Source organism: Taudactylus pleione, unplaced genomic scaffold, assembly GCF_031769625.1.
Source record: "Taudactylus pleione unplaced genomic scaffold, aTauple2 ptg000682l, whole genome shotgun sequence".
Lineage (NCBI taxonomy): Eukaryota > Metazoa > Chordata > Amphibia > Anura > Myobatrachidae > Taudactylus > Taudactylus pleione.
In genome coordinates, this window is record NW_028285084.1 from 2,086,353 (window position 1) to 2,104,999 (window position 18,647).

The 18,647-nt window shown below is 41.8% G+C and overlaps 1 protein-coding gene across 2 annotated transcripts in view; it reads left to right on the plus strand.

The window, feature by feature from the left end:
- ACACA (acetyl-CoA carboxylase alpha) overlaps positions 1–18,647 on the plus strand; it is a 532,248-nt gene that overhangs the window by 122,400 nt on the left and 391,201 nt on the right. For both annotated transcript variants that reach the window (XM_088455952.1, XM_088455953.1), the window contains exons 19-23: positions 9,147–9,281; positions 9,794–9,940; positions 10,151–10,339; positions 12,328–12,428; positions 16,126–16,214. In XM_088455952.1, the coding sequence (XP_088312078.1) occupies positions 9,147–9,281; positions 9,794–9,940; positions 10,151–10,339; positions 12,328–12,428; positions 16,126–16,214 (661 nt within the window). The remainder of the gene's footprint in view (positions 1–9,146; positions 9,282–9,793; positions 9,941–10,150; positions 10,340–12,327; positions 12,429–16,125; positions 16,215–18,647) is intronic.

Below are 18,647 nucleotides of genomic sequence, written 5' to 3' on the forward strand. Positions count from 1 at the left end.
ATGACACTAATATAGGAGCAGACACATTTATTCTAGAAAAATGCATATTTTATCCCATGATTTACTAAATAAAAAATAATGTACTAAATGCAAAACCCTCCTGTAGTAGCTTGTGGATCACTCAGTAACAATAAGCCTTGTGGTCATAGGATGTAATAGTCTAATTTCCAAATTATAATACTTCAGTCTTAGCCTTTGACATTGCTACTATGCTGCATTGCAATCAATATGCTACTGACAAAAATAAGCCAAGTCTTATACTATTTATAAAAGGCAATAAGCCGTAAAACCTACTTGTGATAAATCCGTTAATACCTAAAATCTTGCATGGAATAAATTAAATTCTATATTTCTTCAGGTTCCATAGAGTCCACAGGAATTACCTTGAGGTATGTGGTTGGAGTGATCCAGGCACCAAACAGTTAAAAGCTTTAGTTCCCAGGATGCACTGGGTCCTCCTCTATATATACCGCACCCCTGGCTACAGGCACTTAGATTTTTTGTTTGGTGCACGGGATCAGTGCACCTTGTAACAAGCTTTGTTTTTTTTGTTTGTTTTTTAAATTCTGAATAAGCAGCACTAGGCGCCCATGCTTCTGCTCCATCTACCCCCACCGGCTCCGCAACACCAGTGAGGGAACTGGGGATTTTGGTGGGCGCCAGCAGAGTTTGAATAGACGCTGGATCCAGGGCTGCAGCCGGAGGCACGGGGATGCAGGGAAGAGGGTGGGCCGTACCTCTGACAGCGGAGACCTGCCGGAGGCAGCTGTTGTGGGGAACCAGGAATGACTGCTTCTCCCACTAGAGCACCGGAGCAGATAATTCTGGTGCCGGTGACAGTGGCGGCGGCCATGTAAGAAGCCAGTACGCCCGGTGGATTGATACAGCCTAGGAGAGGTAGGCTCTCCCCGGCAGCCCCTCTCCCAACCCGGACGCTGATCCAGAGATGAAGTTTACCGCATCTGGGTTACTCCTCCCTATATGAGATGCCCAGAGACCACTTTCAGGTGCTCAGGTGCTCAGCTCCTGTGAAACTCAGGAGGTTAGGTCAGTCTCCCTGTATACCTCTCCTTTGGTGGCCAGGTTATACAGAGCCCAATATCCTACTAAGCTTCTGTGCTTTTCATATTGACTAAGACTCTATTACATGTATATATGTATGTATGTATGTATGTATGTATGTACAGTCAGGTCCATAAATATTGGGACATTGACAGAATTTTCAGATTTTGGCCTCTATTCACCACCACAATGGTTTTGAAATGAAACAAACAAGATGTGCGTTAACTGCAGACTTTCAGTTTTAATTTGAGGGTAATTACATCCAAATCGGGTGAACGGTGTAGGAATTACAACAGTTTCAATATGTGCCTCCCACTTTTTAAGGGGCCAAAAGTAATGGGACTATCAACTCAAAAGCTATTTCATGGACAGGTGTGGGCTATTCCCTCGTTATTTCATTATCAATTAAGCAGGTAAAAGGTCTGGAGTTGATTCTAGATGTGACATTTGCATTTGGAATCAATTGCTGTCAACTCTCAATATGAGATCCAAAGAGCTGTCACTAGCAGTGAAGCAAGTCATCATTAGGCTGAAAAATCAAAACAAACCCATCAGAGAGATAGGAAAAACATTAGGTGTGGCCAAATCAACTGTTTGGAACATTCTTAAAAAGAAAGAACGGACTGGAGAGCTCAGCAACACCAAAAGACCCGGAAGACCATGGAAAATAACTGTGGTGGATGACAGAAGAATTATTTCCCTGGTGAAGAAAAACCCCTTCACAACAGTTGGCCAAATCAAGAACACTCTCCAGGAGGTAGATGTATATGTGTCAAAGTCAACAATCAAGAGAAGACTTCACAAGAGTGAATATAGAGGGTTTACCACAAGATGCAAACCATTGGTGAGCCACAAAAACAGGAAGACCAGATTAGAGTTTGCCAAACAACATCTAAAAAAGCCATTACAGTTCTGGAACAACATCCTATGGACAGATGAGACAAAGATCAACTTGTACCAGAGTGATGGGAAGAGAAGGAAAGGAACTGCTCATGATCCAAAACATACCACCTCATCAGTGAAGCATGGTGGTGGTTGTGTCGTGGCGTGGGCATGTATGGCTGCCAATGGAACTGGTTCCCTTGTATTTATTGATGATGTGACTGCTGACAAAAGCAGCAGAATGAATTCTGAAGTGTTTCGGGCAATATTATATGCTCATATTCAGTCAAATGCTTCAGAACTCATTGGACGGCGCTTCACAGTGCAGATGGACAATGACCCGAAGCATACTGCAAAAGCAACCAGAGAGTTTTTTAAGGCTAAAAAGTGGAATGTTATGCAATGGCCAAGTCAATCCCCTGACCTGAATCTGATTGAGCATGCATTTCACTTGATGAAGACAAAACTGAAGGGAAAATGTCCCAAGAACAAGCAGGAACTGAAGACATTTGCAGTAGAGGCCTGGCAGAGCATCACCAGGGATGAAACCCAGCGTGTGGTGATGTCTATGCGTTCCAGACTTCAGGCTGTAATTGCCTGCAAAGGATTTGCAACAAAGTATTAAAAAGTGAAAGTTAGATTTAGGATTGTTTAGTGTGTCCCATTACTTTTGGCCCCTTAAAAAGTGGGAGGCACATATAGAAACTGTTGTAATTCCTACACCGTTCACCTGATTTGAATGTAATTACCCTCAAATTAAATCTGAAAGTCTGCAGTTAAATCACATCTAGTTTGTTTCATTTCAAAGCCATTGTGGTGGTGAATAGAGGACAAAATATGAAAATTCTGTCAATGTCCCAATATTTATGGACCTGACTGTATGTGTGTGTATGTATGTATGTATATATGTATATATATGCACATCATTGCATTGTATGTGACTTCTGTAAGTTCTGCTGTGTGTTATACTGCCTTTTTTGTATTCCTTAATAACTGTCACTTATAACTATCACTGCTATTTCTCCTCATAACCCTCTGTTACAGGTGTGTGGGTTATTTTTGGGGTGAACATTGTCACATTGTATCTTGCATAACATTGTATTATGTCTAAAGATAAGGAGAAACAGGAGGCTAAAGCCCTGTGCTGGTTTCATGTATGGCATGTCAGACGGGCTTGTCCCATCAGGATTTCATACAGGATGAATTGTGTGCTTACTGTTATAAGGAGCCAACACATCATTCCAGCCTACCAGCTTCTGGGCAGGAACACCCTTGGGCTTCCTATTATCAGATTATGGTGCAGGTTGTGAACAGTTTATCAACACCCATGCCGACCCCTACTATGGGGTACCCTCAGCAGCTACAACCTGCTATGTTTAGGCCTCCTATGCATCCATCCTGGATGGATGTTTATGCCCACTCAAGCCAGAGTATGGCTCCGTCCCCTGCTGCGTCTCAGCAAATACTGCAAGCAGGCAGGCTGGTAGTACCTAAAACCAGAATGTGGTCGGCTTCTTCCTATCAGTCCATCCAGCCTGTAGATTCTGATGCATCTTCTGATGATTTTGAAGAGGTACAGGGCTCCTCTCAGGAGAGGAGGACCATCTGGCAGCAGTGGATGTTCCCTCCTTAATTAGGGTGGTCAAAACTATCTTAAACATAGATAGTGAAGAACCGCAAACCTAGGAAGGCCCCGGTGTTCAAGTGCCGGAAGGTCGTTAAGGCTGAGTTTCCCAAATCTGAGCAACTCTCTGAACTTATGGGGGAAGCATGGAGTTCTCCTGATAGACGATTCTATGTTACAAAGAAGGTTACATCTTTATACCCCCTCCCACCTGACGAATGCGCTAGGTGGGAAGTTCCACCAACTGGATGCTCATGTGGCACATCTGGTTAAGAGCACCACATTGCCATCTGCATCCTCCCTTAAGGATTCCACAGATAGATGACTTGAGACCTGTCTCAAGGTGTTTTTTTTCTCTGTCAGGAGCTGTTACTTGCCCTGCCATGGCCGCGGCCTGGGTATCTAAGGCCATTAAAGAATAGACAGGGGCACAGAGGTTTCCATAGAGCAGCTGATGATCATCTCCTAGATCAGCCGGTATTCTGGCTTCTAAAGCATCAGCTGCCTCAGTTGTTGCTCGCAGAGCTCTATGGTTAAAGGACTGGAAAACAGATGCAGGGTCCAAAAAGGCTTTGGCACAGAATTGGATAAGATTGTAGCTACTTTGGCAGCTTCCAAGGGGGCTGGTCTGCCTTCAACAACTACCCCTAGACCTAGGCAGTCATCATTTCGAGCCTTTTGTCCGCAAGGAAAAGCGAAAGGTCAGTCTTCCTTTAGACAACCCAGTTCTCATAAGAGACTGCAAACTAAGAGATCTTGGGCAATCAGACATCCAGCTTTCAAGTCAGACGATAAACGCTCGGCCTGATGGGGCAGGCCTCACTCTGGGGAATCCCAGGGTAGGAGGCCGACATCTTCAGTTTTCAGATACCTGGCATCACACAACAACAGACGCCTGGGTCCGGGAAGTGGTCGCCCTTACTTTCTGGAAAAGTCCCCCGCAAAGATTTTTTTTTGCACAATCCTCCCTCTGAGTCTGCCAAGGCTCTCCAGCAGGTCATTCGTTTTCTGCTGGGTTCAGGGGTGATCATCCCACTTCCTTTGGATCAACAAAGAAAGGGTTGTTATCCCAATCTATTTTTGATCCAGGAACCCAATGGGTCCCATCGGCCTATTCTGAATCTGAAAAGTCTCAGCAGATTTATCCTGGTGCCCAAGTTCTGTATGGAAACTATTCTGTCAATTGTTCTGGCAATGGAACCAGGGGATTTTATGGTGTCCTTGGACATTCAGGATGCGTATCTGCATGTGCCAATTAAGCCTTCCGACCAAAGGTTTCTGCGGTTTGTGGTTCTGCAGCAACATTTCCAATTTCAGGTGCTGCCTTTTGGTTTATCAACAGCCCCACAGGTTTTTACCAAAATAATGGCAGTGATTACTGCCTACCTCAGGCATCAGGAAGTCAGAATACTGCCATACATGGATGACCTTCTGATATTGGTACAGTCCCCAGATGTATTACAACATCATCTCAGACTGATGATTGCCTGCCTACACAGACACTGCTGGATCATAAATTGGATAAAGTTGTCACTTTCTCCAGTAAAGCAGATGATGCATTTAGGTGCACTCCTGGATTCTCTGGCACAAAGATTATTTCTGCCAGGAGACAAGATTGTGGCCCTTCAATTGCGGGTACACAGATTTCTCCACAATCAGACAGTGTCTATCCACTCGGTTATGCAGGTTCTGGGGTCCATGGTGTCCACCATCAACATGGTGGAATATACTCACTTCCACTCCAGACCACTGCAACAGCTGTGGTCTGGAGGTTCTCAGGGCTCTACAAGCTCACCCGTTTGATCTCCTGAAATCAGTAGACCTCAAGTGGTTGACAGCAAAGACAGTTTTTCTTCTTGCTATCTCCTCTGCCCGCAGGGTCTCTCTTATTTGGCAGCGCTTTCTTGTCGCTCTCTCATTTTAATTTTTCATCAGGATAGAGCTGTTCTTCATACCAGGGCAGGTTGCCTTCCTAAAGTAGTATCTCACTTTCATGTAAATGAAAAAATAGTGGTTCCAGCCTTCCAGTCCTCAGATCTCTCTGTAGGTGAAGCTTCTCTGGATGTGGTGCCCTACATATATACGTTTATCGTACCAACTCCTTTAAGAAATCGTATTCTCTTTTTGTGTTGTATGGCTGTCGTAAGCGAGGCTGGTCAGCTAACAAACAGACTCTGGCTAGATTACTTCATATGACGATTTTTCAGGCTTACACACTAGCTGATCTCTCTATTCCAAACACAGTGACGGCACATTCTATGTGATCTGTGGGACCATCGTGGGCGTTTCGTTGTCGTGCCTCTGCTGAACAATTGTGCAAGGCAGCCATGTGGTCTTCCATCCACACTTTTCTCAAATTTTACGCCTTTGATACTTTTGACTCTCAGGATGCTTCTTTTGGGCGCAGGATTCTCCTTTCTGCTATACAAGAGCGTCCCCCACCCTTAAGGGAACTGCTTTGTTTACTGTGGCGTGTAGAATAGTATAACAGCATAGCTTAGACTGTAATACAAAATACTCATTGTGACAACTAATTCTTTTGCTGAAAAGGGAGAAAGGTTTTGAAATTACCTTCCCTTAAAGTCCATTTCTTGATTGATGGAATAGAAATTTAAACAAAACACTTTTTTTTTTTTTTGGAGGAAATTCCTATGGACCCTATGGAACCCAAAGAAGAAAATAAGAGTTATGGTATAACATACCTTTGTTAACTTTTTCTTCGAGGTCCATAGGGTTCACAGGGCACCCACCCTAACGCACCTGGTATTATTGGGTAATCTTTTTTTATCTTTTGTATTTCAATGATTCCTTCTTCTTACAGTGTTTCTGGTGTACAGTTGTCCTTCCTTCTCTTCTTTTTCCATCTCCTGCCTTGGGCTTGGTAACAAACCAAACAAAAAAACTAAGTGCCTGTAGCCAGTGGTGGGGTATATATGGAGGAGGACCCAGTGCATCCTGGGAGCTAAAGCTTTTAACTGTTTGGTGCCTGGATCACCCCAACCACATACTCCAAGGTATTTCCTGTGGACCCTATGGACCTCGAAGAAAAATAGTTAACAAAGGTATGTTATATCATAACTCTTATTTTTACTAGGGTGGTTCAATAAATAAGGTAACGAGACCTCCCATTGCGTAAGTCTTTTGAAATCGTACATATACGTATTATCAATAGCATGGCCTTGGTACAGATTATTTCTCCACATAGTCCCCATACTAGTCTAAGCATTTGTTCCAAGGCATCTATCCTGGCATAGAATAAATCTGTGTCAAGCGCCTGAAGCCAAGACATGACGGCTTGCTGAACATCATCTGTTGTGAATTGCCTTCCTCCCAGGTTGTTCTTCAGTAGTCCAAAGAGATGAAAATCACTTGGTGCCAGGACAGGGCTGTATGGAGGATGGTCCAGTACCTCCCAATGGTAGCACCGTAACAACTCGCAGGTGCGATTGGCAGAATATGGCCGGGCGTTATTGTGCAGAAAACGATGCCTGTACGAAGCAATTCAGTTTGTTTTCGACTAATTGCCCTCAGCAAACAGCTTAATATGTAGCAGACAGCATTCACCGTATCTCCCTTGGTGAGCAAATCAACAAGAAGCACACTCTTGTGGTCCCAAAACACAGTTGCCATGACCTTCTTTGCTAATGGAGTTGTTTTGAATTTCTTTGAAGATGGGGATGATGCATGTTTCCATGTCATGGAAGCATCTCCGGTGTCACATGATGCTCCCAATTTCATCGCCTGTAACAATTCGCTGCAGGAACTGCACTCCCTCCTCATGGTACTGCGTCGTGATACAATGCCATCCTATTGGTTATATGAACTTCTGTGAGTTGCTTCTGTACCCATTGTGAACAATTTTTACCTGTACCCCAGATGCTCATGAACGATGTTGTGTACAGTACCCACTGAGATGTTCAGTTCATCAGCAATATAACTAAATTGAATGTGTCTGTCCTCCTGGATTAGAAAGTCAATGCTGCACAAATTGTCTTCTGTGGTGGATGTGCTTACGCGGCCAGATTGCTGCTCATCTTGAATGTCTATCCTGAAAGGCAGTGCACCAGACCCATGACATGATCTTATCACCGTACACCTCGACAAGCTAGTGATGAGTTTCAGCTGCTGATGTGCCCTTTAGATGTAGAAATTTGATCACACTATAAACCTCAATGTTTGGCCATGTTTCCGCCAGCCTCACCATCTTACAACTGATGTTGGGACATTATGACTGATATGAGGCACATGCTAAAGGCTGTGAGGGGAAGCAGTGGTCTACCTGCTCTGGCCTGGTGGGAATTTAGAATGAAATAGAGAACATTATACAGGAGAGGTCTTGTTACCGAACTTATTGAACCAACCTCGTACATTGAATAAGGGAACAGTGGGCCTGATTCAGACACGCTCGCGAGCGCTATGCGCTCGCAAGCGGGTCGATGGTGGCCCAGTGCGCATGCGCGAGACCCCGGATAGCGACGGGGAAACCGTCGCTCTGGGTCTCGTACCAAAGGGGGCGTGCTGTCGATGTTGAGTGACAGCACGCCCCCTTTGGTGGGCGGACTGGGGGCGTGGCTGCCCAGACGGAGGCGTTCCCATGGGAACGCCTACCGTCTGAGGCCGGCCCCACTGACATCACAAGTGATGTCAGTGGGAGAGCTTTTGGCTCTGTTAGAGCCGAAAGCTCTCTGGAGCTTGCGGCAACGAGACCCTACCGCAAGGGTCTCGTCGCAAGCCCGATGGTCTTGACCATCGCGACCATCTTCCTGGCCGCTCACTATAGCTGTGGATGTGTAGTTTAATTATGTCTATAATATGCATTTGTTGCACATAAAATAATTGTTTTACAACTTAGGCTCAAATGGGTTGTAAAGGTCTGTTATGTGTCCCTGGTATTAGCAAGGCACATATGCTTTGATTGTAAACCAGAATGCATCTTGGGCTCTGCATATGGGCAGAAAATGCAAGCGCTTTTTTTTTTTTTTTAATAATTTACTATCGTCTTGTGACCAACTCTGCATCAGCCCCATAACGTATTTACAAAACATAGCCTATATCAGGGCAGGAACAGGGCTCTATACCACCCTGTGCCATCCCCACCCCCCAAACTACAGGGGATGAGGACACTGGCTCTAGGAAGTAGAGCACTGCTCAGAGGTCTGCAGGTGCCTGCCTGCAGTGTTCACATGCAGATGCCATGGGGCAGTGACAGTGCCGCCCCCAGGGTCCCTGCACCTGTGCGCTGATACCGCTCACATACCTCTAGTTACGGCCCTGGCCTATGTTTTACATAACTGGGACATGAATGTGAGGTAGCACAATCCACGGGGTGATGTATCATGCCTTGTAGAGAGAGAAAGTGGAGAGAGAGAGAAAGTATCAACCAATCCGCTTCTACCTGTCATTTTATAAACACAGGCTATGAAATGACAGGAGCTAATTGGTAGAGCACACACAGTTGATTGCTCCTCTCTTCTTCAGTTCAGTACACTGCACTACTTATAGTGCAGACATGTGAGCATTAGCTGTACTGTTCTTTGCTGCATTCTGCTAGAAATAATCACAATTTAATATTTTTTAGGTGATGAAGATGGTGATGACCCTAACAGCCATGGAGTCAGGATGTATACACTACGTGAAGCGCCCGGGGGCTGTTCTAGAGCCTGGTTGTATAATTGCTAAGCTTCAACTAGATGATCCGAGCAGGGTGCAGCAGGTAAGGCATTATGGTAATGAGGCCTGACATAAACAAAACCCTTATGGTTCTAGTGAATCATCTACAAAATCTCCTGTATCGCCAAGTAACTACTGCTGTGCATGCTGGTCTCAGACTGTTCACAGCAGCCGATGAGGCTATGAGGACCCTTCTTCTGAGAACATTTCCTTCTTATGTACAATGCAGTAATTATTTCTAGAAAACAACACTAGCAGCAGTTTACTAATTCTAATAATAATAAAATATTACTCTCATATTTGCTAGGATCTTTTGGAAATGAATGCGTTTAGAGAGAAAAAAGCCTTTCCAATATAATCAATTTCTGTAAATGAAAGAATAAAATGTGACTAGTGCTGGTCAGGTGGATAACCTGCTGTTTATGTAACCCACACACGGAAATAGTTTACCAAAATAAACAATGACTTTTTGGCTTTAGAATACAGTTCTATTTTATTTAAATTATCTTAAATGTAATTTTGTGCTAATATGGTATCACTGTTAACTGTTTAAAGGCTGAACTCCACACAGCATGTTTGCCTCTGATACACAGCACTGCCCTGCAAGGAGAGAAGCTGCATCGCGTTTTTCACTGTGTTCTAGATAACCTGGTAAATGTTATGAATGGATATTGTCTTCCGGAGCCTTACTTCGGCAGCAAGGTAACCAGCCTTTTATACACTCCCAATACCAAAAGTCATGTTACTGAGAGCCTTTGGGCATGTGTGCGAATATTCGAAAGAAAGTAAAATTGGAAATTACTTGATTGTTATCTGTGAACTGTTACAAATGCAAACAAATGTCTCTAGATCATTATGCAGTTCTTATACCTTGAAAACATAACAAAGAAAATACAATTGTACTTTTGACAGCTGAAAGAGTACGTGGAAAGACTGATGAAAACCCTCCGAGATCCATCGCTCCCCCTGCTGGAGCTTCAGGACATTATGACAAGTGTATCAGGGCGCATTCCACCAAATGTGGAGAAATCAATCAAGAAAGAGATGGCACAATATGCCAGCAACATTACTTCTGTGTTGTGCCAGTTTCCAAGCCAACAGGTAAAGTTGTGTATATAAAAGAATTCTTGCAATGTTGGTTAAAATGTCAGTATTGTTTCTGTGTTCGTGTCTTGTAAATCCTTGGCCTTATTTAGAGGTGCACGCTATGCCAAATGCCACTTTCTAGTGGCTGATGTTTCAATACGTCCGAGTCGCGCTGCGCTTGTGTCCAGATGGTTACCGCCCAAATCTGCAGAACAAATTTGGAAGCAGAGTGACCATGTCAGGGGGCATTTCTGAGTAGGGGGTGGCTGACCAGGCGTGGGCGTATTGCGGTCATGGACTTTGTCTTTTACCTCAGATGCATTGATTCTGGCAGTCATTTTCAGACAGATTCTGTATCTCCATAGGGCTGGTACAATGTACAATAGTGCATATTCGTGCCGGTGGGCATCTCTGTTCAAAACCCATCAGCTGCCGAATTAGCATAAAGTCGCGGCAGCAATAGCAGGCGCCTCTGAATCAAGCCCACCGTGTTATAGCATTTTATGAATTCTGCAACCTTACGGGACTGTATTAGAGGAATAAACCAAACTACAGTTTTTTTATTTTCTTTATTATTATCATCATCATCCAGCATTGGTCTTAATACATAGGTACATAGTTATTAGGTTGAAAAAGGACATAAGTCCATGATCCTTAACTTCTGATCATGTTAATCCAGAGAAAAGCGCAACAGACCTCTGCACCCAGTGCTGTAGTTGCTAAAGTAGACACATGTTAGGGGACGTGGTCCCATTTTTAGTTTCCTAAGCATGACAATTCATATATGAAATCCCTCTACTAATTCTGGCTAACATTACTTGCACCATCAATTATACTTACCATTACTTGTGACTAGAGATGTTCAGGTCTGTATTTCTGAAATCTGAAAACACCCGAATTTGAGGGTACCGAGTAAAACCGGGTCACAGCTCGGATTCACTTTGTGTCACGGTTCGAACAGGCTCCTGGTTCGGATCTGTTGCCAGTTATGAACTGGATTTAAAAACCGAACTGGATTTGGACATTTTTAGCTGTTTTTATCGGTTTTTATCTGAATCCAAAATTAAAATCAAAACACTTAAGGCAGGGGCGTTTCTAGAGAGAAGGGGGCCCGTGTGCAGTCTCCGACACGGGCCCTCTCCTCTCCACCCGGCAGCCGGCAGCGCACTGAGCTGTGCGCGGCCGGCGCCAGAGTTATAGACTCTGGGCACTAGAGTGTGCACAGAGTCTATAATGAATGCACAGGTCACCGGGAAAATGGCCGCTGCGACCATTTTCCCTGTACTGCGCAAGCTCAAACTATGGTAAAATGGCTGCCGCGGCCATTTTCCTGTCGTTTTACAGCACCGGACCCCCGCGCCGACGTGGGACTCCGGAGAGGTAAGTAATATTATGGGTGCAGGGTCTGCGGTGCGGGGCCCCCCTGGACCAAGGGGCCTGTGTTCCCCGCACACCCTACACCTATTATAGATACGCCCCTGACTTAAGGGTGGTTTTGCAAAACCAAAACATGAAGATGATTCCAGATCCAAAACACAGGGATCTGCATACAGCTCTACTTGTGACAAAGACATCCACACCATGTTTTCTGTACAGTTATTTAATATGCCTGCACCATCTCACGGGGTATATCATTTTACAGATTTATTGTCAAAGTAAAGATCCCCTTTCCTGTGCTGTTGATGAAATTGTATTTCTTCCATTTGCAAATGATGATCCTTTTTCCACTGTATAGCCCTTGGCAAAAAAAAATTAATTACAAAAATCTTTATATTAACCTTAAATATATTTATCCATATTAAGTGGGTGGCAACTAATATGCGTTTTACTACATAATAAATAAAGATGTTTTTTAATATATCTGTTATTTACACTCTTTCTTACTAATGAGGTTACTTGTCTCTGTTGATCTTTGGCATCAAGTACATTGTATATGTGTATCATTTCATTAGGCTGAGTTCTGGGCTCCCAAAATAGTCATTATTTCTCTATTTTTTGCTCAGATTGCAAATATACTAGACAGTCACGCAGCAACATTGAACCGTAAATCCGAACGTGAGGTTTTCTTCATGAACACACAAAGCATTGTGCAATTGGTGCAAAGGTGAGATGTTAACTGAGTGCTAAAATCAGTCTTCCATGGCAAGAGTTTTGGTTCAAGGAGTTTAAGTGGTTGCATTTTTACTAGCAGAGGAATCAAATTTTTTAGACTTCAACCATAATCTATGTGGTATTTTTGGCTGCAAACAAGATCATTTTTTTTTTTTCTATTTCTTAATTAAACTCAAAACATTACAGATATAAATTTCCTGCACAGACCCGGGAATTTCTCCAGTGCAAAATCCCGGGTATTTGGTCAAGACCCCCCTTTCACACTACAGCTTATACCCGGGAAATTCCCGGGTAGACCCATTTCAGACAAGAGCAGGGTTTTTCAGAGTTTTACACAGAAAAACAGAGTTTTGTCATTATAAGTGGACGTTATGCTGGCACACATTAATGAGGTCATGCAAAGGTGGGGGTGCGGTATAAGGGGACTGGGAGTTATTGTTATTGTAATAAATACAAAGACTTAATATTTGAAAGGTTCAAAAAATCTTTTATTTTAATAAAGGCCTTTGTTTTGCATATGAAGTTTGAAAGCCTTACTTCCATATTTCTTACAAAATACCACACAATTCAAAACCAAACAATAGTATAAAAAAAAATAAAAGTAAAGTGAACATTTACTTCAGAACATTGTTAAGTGCGTATATAGCTAGAAGGCATTAAACAAGCCTTTAAAATAAAGCAAATAGGACCAGAATTTTTTGGTAGATCCTTGTTTACACCAACTCAGTATCCTATGACAAAAGCAGTAACCATAACATTTTCAACATCATCATATGGGATATGTCTAGTTAACATCACTAGATATATTTGATCACCACAGTTAAATATTTCTGTAAACTGTAAACTCTGGGTTTTTGTCAGGAGTACGTTCCTGTGACAGAGTATTAGCTGGCAAAGTATCTATAAATTGACCTTCGAGTACATTATCTATTGTACTATCTGTAAATGTTGAGGATGACTGAGGTGTTTGCGGATGCTTGGATATATGGGATGTAGTTTGGCCAAATGCTGTGGGGGACTTTACTTGTTGCGCATACTGGGATGTTTGGCCAAATGCTGGGGGGGGGACTTTACTTGTTGCGCATACAGGGATGTGTGCCCAAATGCTGGGGGGGCTTTACTTGTTTCGCATACTTGTATGTAGTTTGCCCAAATGCTGTGGGGAAATTAGCGTGCTGGCCATACTGTGATGTATGCTCAAATGAGGTGGGAGACTGAGGTTGCTGCACATACTGGCATGGTTCCCCAAATGAGTTTGGATAATTAGCTTGTTGCCCAAAATAGGTGGGTGGTGGAACATGTTTTGGTTTGTAGTGGATTGTGCTCAAGATTTGAGTAAAAAATTTCCAGTTATCGCGACTAAGCCTTTCCTGCATAGCCATCATTTCCTTTAGCAAATTACTCTGCATTTCTCTCTCATTGGCCATGAACCGCTGCAGTCTGGCATCATCTTGTGTCTGCCATTCCGAATCTAGGTCGCGTAGTTGTTCACAAAGAATATTTGTCATGGCTTTGGTAGCAACATCAATTTTTCTCCTCTTCTTTTTACGTGTTGGCACTGTGAAAACTGAAAGTAAAAGACAGAAAACATTGAGCAACAGATGTAAAAAATATTTGAAACAAAAAACAATAAATGGTCCAAATTCAAAAAGCAGCACGTCTTTTTGCATGCGGTGTCCATCCTCCACTACAAGATAAACACAGAAACAATACGGTTTCTACTATATGCTAGGAATTTAATGACAACATTACATAGATTAATGCAGCAGAACATAAGTTATTTGATTTAAACTTACTGTTGGTTCTTTATCTCTCTCCACTTTATCTCTCTCCAAGCCTTGTTAGGATGTGTAGAATCAATTCTGAGATTTTAATGGGGAAGTGTTCAGATGTGTGTGTGTGTGTGTGTGTGTGTATATGTGTGTGTGTGTATGTGGTATGCATTAGTCATGACATTTTTCCTAGAGTTGTCATGTTTTATTGTCTGTTTATCTCATCACAAAGATCATGTTACAGTAAGGTGAAACTTGTTTAGGTAAAACTATGGGAAAGATTCCTGGACTGAACACCCTGAATATATAATATATATATATATATATATATATATATATATATATATATAATGGGAGGTGCTACCTGATGAGACTAATCTTGGAAAAGGTTATGGGCCTACCCACCATATCCAGGTAACCTCTGTAGGGTAGGTCCCTAACATACTACGATTCAAATCCAGAGCGCAGGACCCCCCAAACTAGCCCAGCTAAGCCGCCCCAGGGCACCGCCATAGTAAGAAAAGTGCAGTGTGAAAGCGATAGTTAGGAGCAGCTACTGCTGCATATAAAGAATGAAAATAAAAAGTGAAGTACATATATAATAAACAAACAGTGAAGGGTTAAAATGTGTTATAAAAGAAAAATGTGTTATAATGCGGTGCCCTGAAACAGATCAACAAAGGCAATACAGGGGGACCCACACCCCAAAAATTAACCAAAGTTGCTCACTGTTTGCTATAGGCAAAGATGTTAATAATATCAGTGGTAGAAGTGTGTGTTAAATGCACTAATAGCATTTTATTTATTTGAATATAAGTGGATTTTGTACAGAACATATGACAGTTCCATCTCACTACAGACTGGAAGAGTTGGGGAATTCGCTAATTTGCTATTAGGTGTTTGTTATTTCAGAATGTGTTCAACTACTCATGATGTTAATCATTTGTCTTAACCTTCAGTAATGATCAAGCTTTACGACACTGAAGACACTACAGACTCTACAGTGTTCGTTTTAGGTTCACCTACACAATATGCTATCACATTCAGCAAATTACAGTTCAATAGGACAGCAAAGTCACATGGAGAAATGGGACTAGAAACACACCAAATAAATTCCAGGGTGCAGAGTCAGGGGTTCTCATTCATTTGTGGTGGAGAACTCCTTGTAATATGGTTGCTTAGAACATTTTGGGGTTTATTTATGAAGTGTTAAGTTGTAAAACCCGGTGTTGCTGATTGTGTTTATCCCCAATATTTAAAAGGGCTAGTAAAACCATTGCCTTTGTAAATATTAAGGATTTCACAACCCGACGCTACCTAAATAAACCCCTTTATAGCGGTTTATAAATCGAGCTATGCGCTGCTTCCTCTAAATGTAATGTTGCAGTGAACTATTGTAAAGCTTGGAAGCTTGTTTTTCGACATACTGTATTTGTTTTTTTATTTTTACTTATTAATGTGTCTGGAGCCTTAAAAAGTATTTAGGAAAAAATAAACTTCTTAGCCTGCTTACTGTAACTTTGTGGGTATATTGCAATAAAAATGTAAATATTGTCCATGGATCAAGCACTGTGTGTTTAATATATCAAGCAGTGAAAAGAATGTAGAAGTGGACTAGTGGAGAAGTTGCCCATAGCAACCAGTAAGCATCTACCTATTATTTTTTATGGAACGTACTTGGTAAATACTTCCTTGAAGCTGATTGGTTGATATGAGCAACTTCTCTACTGGTCCACTACTCCACACTTTTCACGGCTTGATACATCAACCTAATAAGCTATACGTAAGTAAAAATGGCAAACAGACATCTCGATAAGAAAAGTTTTTGAGAGGGCTTCTTTTCCACTTTAAATAGCAGAAGCACTTTTATACTTTTTTACACTCCTTGTTTATATAAATGTAATCTAATTTCATCAGATACCGGAGTGGCATTCGAGGTCACATGAAAGCTGTAGTCATGGATTTGCTTCGGCAGTATTTGAAAGTGGAAACACAGTTTCAACATGGTACAGTATGTCTTATTAATTTACAGGAACATGAAGTCGTCTTAGGGCCTTGTTTAGCATTTAATAGACACATGAAAATTCTCTGAAAATTGCTGGCCTGCCCATGTATGTTGTATCTCAGGATATGTAACTCTCAAAACAGAGCATGATCTCCATGTCATGTGTGTACATGTACATCAGCTGATAGTGTAGAGATGTGGTTTTACAGTGTTATTCATAAATGAAAAGTCACATCACCCTATAGTACACAATATAATATAATGACGTGTTACATACAAAAGAGAGAAATCATCATTACCATCATCATTATCCCCCAATATATTTGCACCAGGCCTGGGAACGGGTGCATTTCTCATTAGATTGCACCTCCTGGGGACACTGGTACACTTACAGTACATGTGAACGCCGATACTGTACTAACTTATACTTGCATTGCCCTCTTCCAAAACTCCGGTACAAGTCTGAGATACACTGAATGTAGGTAGAGATGCATGTTGGTAACATGCACATTGCACAGTATGGAAATGCATATATTTAAAGCTCCATAACTAGCTGTAATTTCCATATTTTAAATAAGGCCCCAAGTCTTCTTTTGCAGGGGTTCTCCAATTCATTTTCTACTAAATATCTACACAGATAGATAAAAGTTGCAAAATGGTTCTTACAAGTGGCCATAATGAGTAATTACTTTTGTAATACTATACATGGCTCTACACTCCACAAATTCCCTAAAGAGAGGTGGTCAAAAACATTATTGGGGACTAGCAGAGGCATTTAGCCACACTGAACTATACATTAAGGAAAAGTGATGCTCTCTCCACAATAAGAGCAGATTGGTGTTGTGTGGTATGCCGCAAGTTTTATTTGTGAGATTTATACCACTACAAGATTCTAGAATCAGATGATACACTGTTGCCATCTTGTGGTGAAAATTGATATTAGCTGTGTGTATTTTAATACTTTCGTTAACATTACATAGCTTCTAATATTCATAATCTGTGTACAATGTATTTAATTATTTTCACTATATCTTCACCATCATACTGAATATGTGGCAAGAAAAAAGCCAACAAGCATGACACCCTGGCTTTTACCTGGAATCTCGCTAAGGTGTGCACACAAGCACGTTTTGTGGAGTACCAGAAAATGTGCATAGTCTCAGGGTATGCTTTTGGCAGATAATCAGCTTGGTCTAATTTATTGGGGTTTTTATAAGATTTATATAATGCCTTTTAATAAAAAGAGGTCAAACATTTTTTAATAATTCATACCTTTTAATATTTACAAGAATAGGAAATCTCTTCTATAAATATCAGTGTCGCTGTGAGGAAGCATGTATAGGCAACTTCTGCTTTGCAGGTCTGTCTATGAAACTGTGCCCTATCGAAGTAGTAACTAATAAAGTATTCATCTCATACCGTGCAAAAATTTACATATTCAACTCTCCTATTGTACTGTACGTACATCACATGGGAGAGACCAGTAATATACAGCTTTGTAGTTTTAATTCCACATGTTTTGCTGGTGCCCCATCATGTAACACTGCTGTAATGTTCTACAGGTGTGTCAACATACATCTAGCCTGATTATGCCCTGTGGCGCGGGATGCCTGGCATGAGTGAGTCGCCAGGTCCCACGCGACTCTGCTAGTGCCTGGCATCTCTTTTGCGTCTTTTTCGCCCGAAAATGCATCTTGGTCACATGGTGATGTACTAGAAGAATATTCTGATTCATTTGATATGCAACACTTGTATATCTGTGTGCGACTGAGTCTGAACCAAAATGGAACTCTGCGTGGAAAAAAAGCTGCAGCTGCTGCATCGTAGCTCTTTGTATACAGGTTCAGAGACTCAGTTGCATATAGATATACAAGTGTCACATATCAAATTATCAGCACAGTCTCCTGGTACATCCTAGATGCATCACATTGCGAATAATACAAATTTTGGGGCAAAAAAGAAGCTAGAAAGACACCCGGCACTAGCAGAGTCGTACATGACTTGATGCGCTATGAGGGGCTGTTTGGCGCGACTGCACCAAGAATGTATGAGGACACATCTGTCTGTGTGTATACTGTATGTGGGCTTTCTAGTGCAATAGCTTTTATTAGAAAAACCACCAATGTGACATACAAAAATATATGAATGTTTTTGATGTGGACCCGTGATAAAAATCGATATAATAAATGCAAAACTTTCACCTGTGATTTCCTTCAACTCCAAAATATAGGAATATGTCAGTTCACCATTCATAAAGGAATCCTAAAGAGAATCATATTGTACCATAATATACACACTGAGACTAGTAATAAATGTGCAAACAATATAAAACCTAAAATAAGCTTATCGAATATTGATGATAAAGGAACTTCTACATTCACCAACACCAATTTATCTATCTATCTATCTATCTATCTATCTATCTATCTATCTA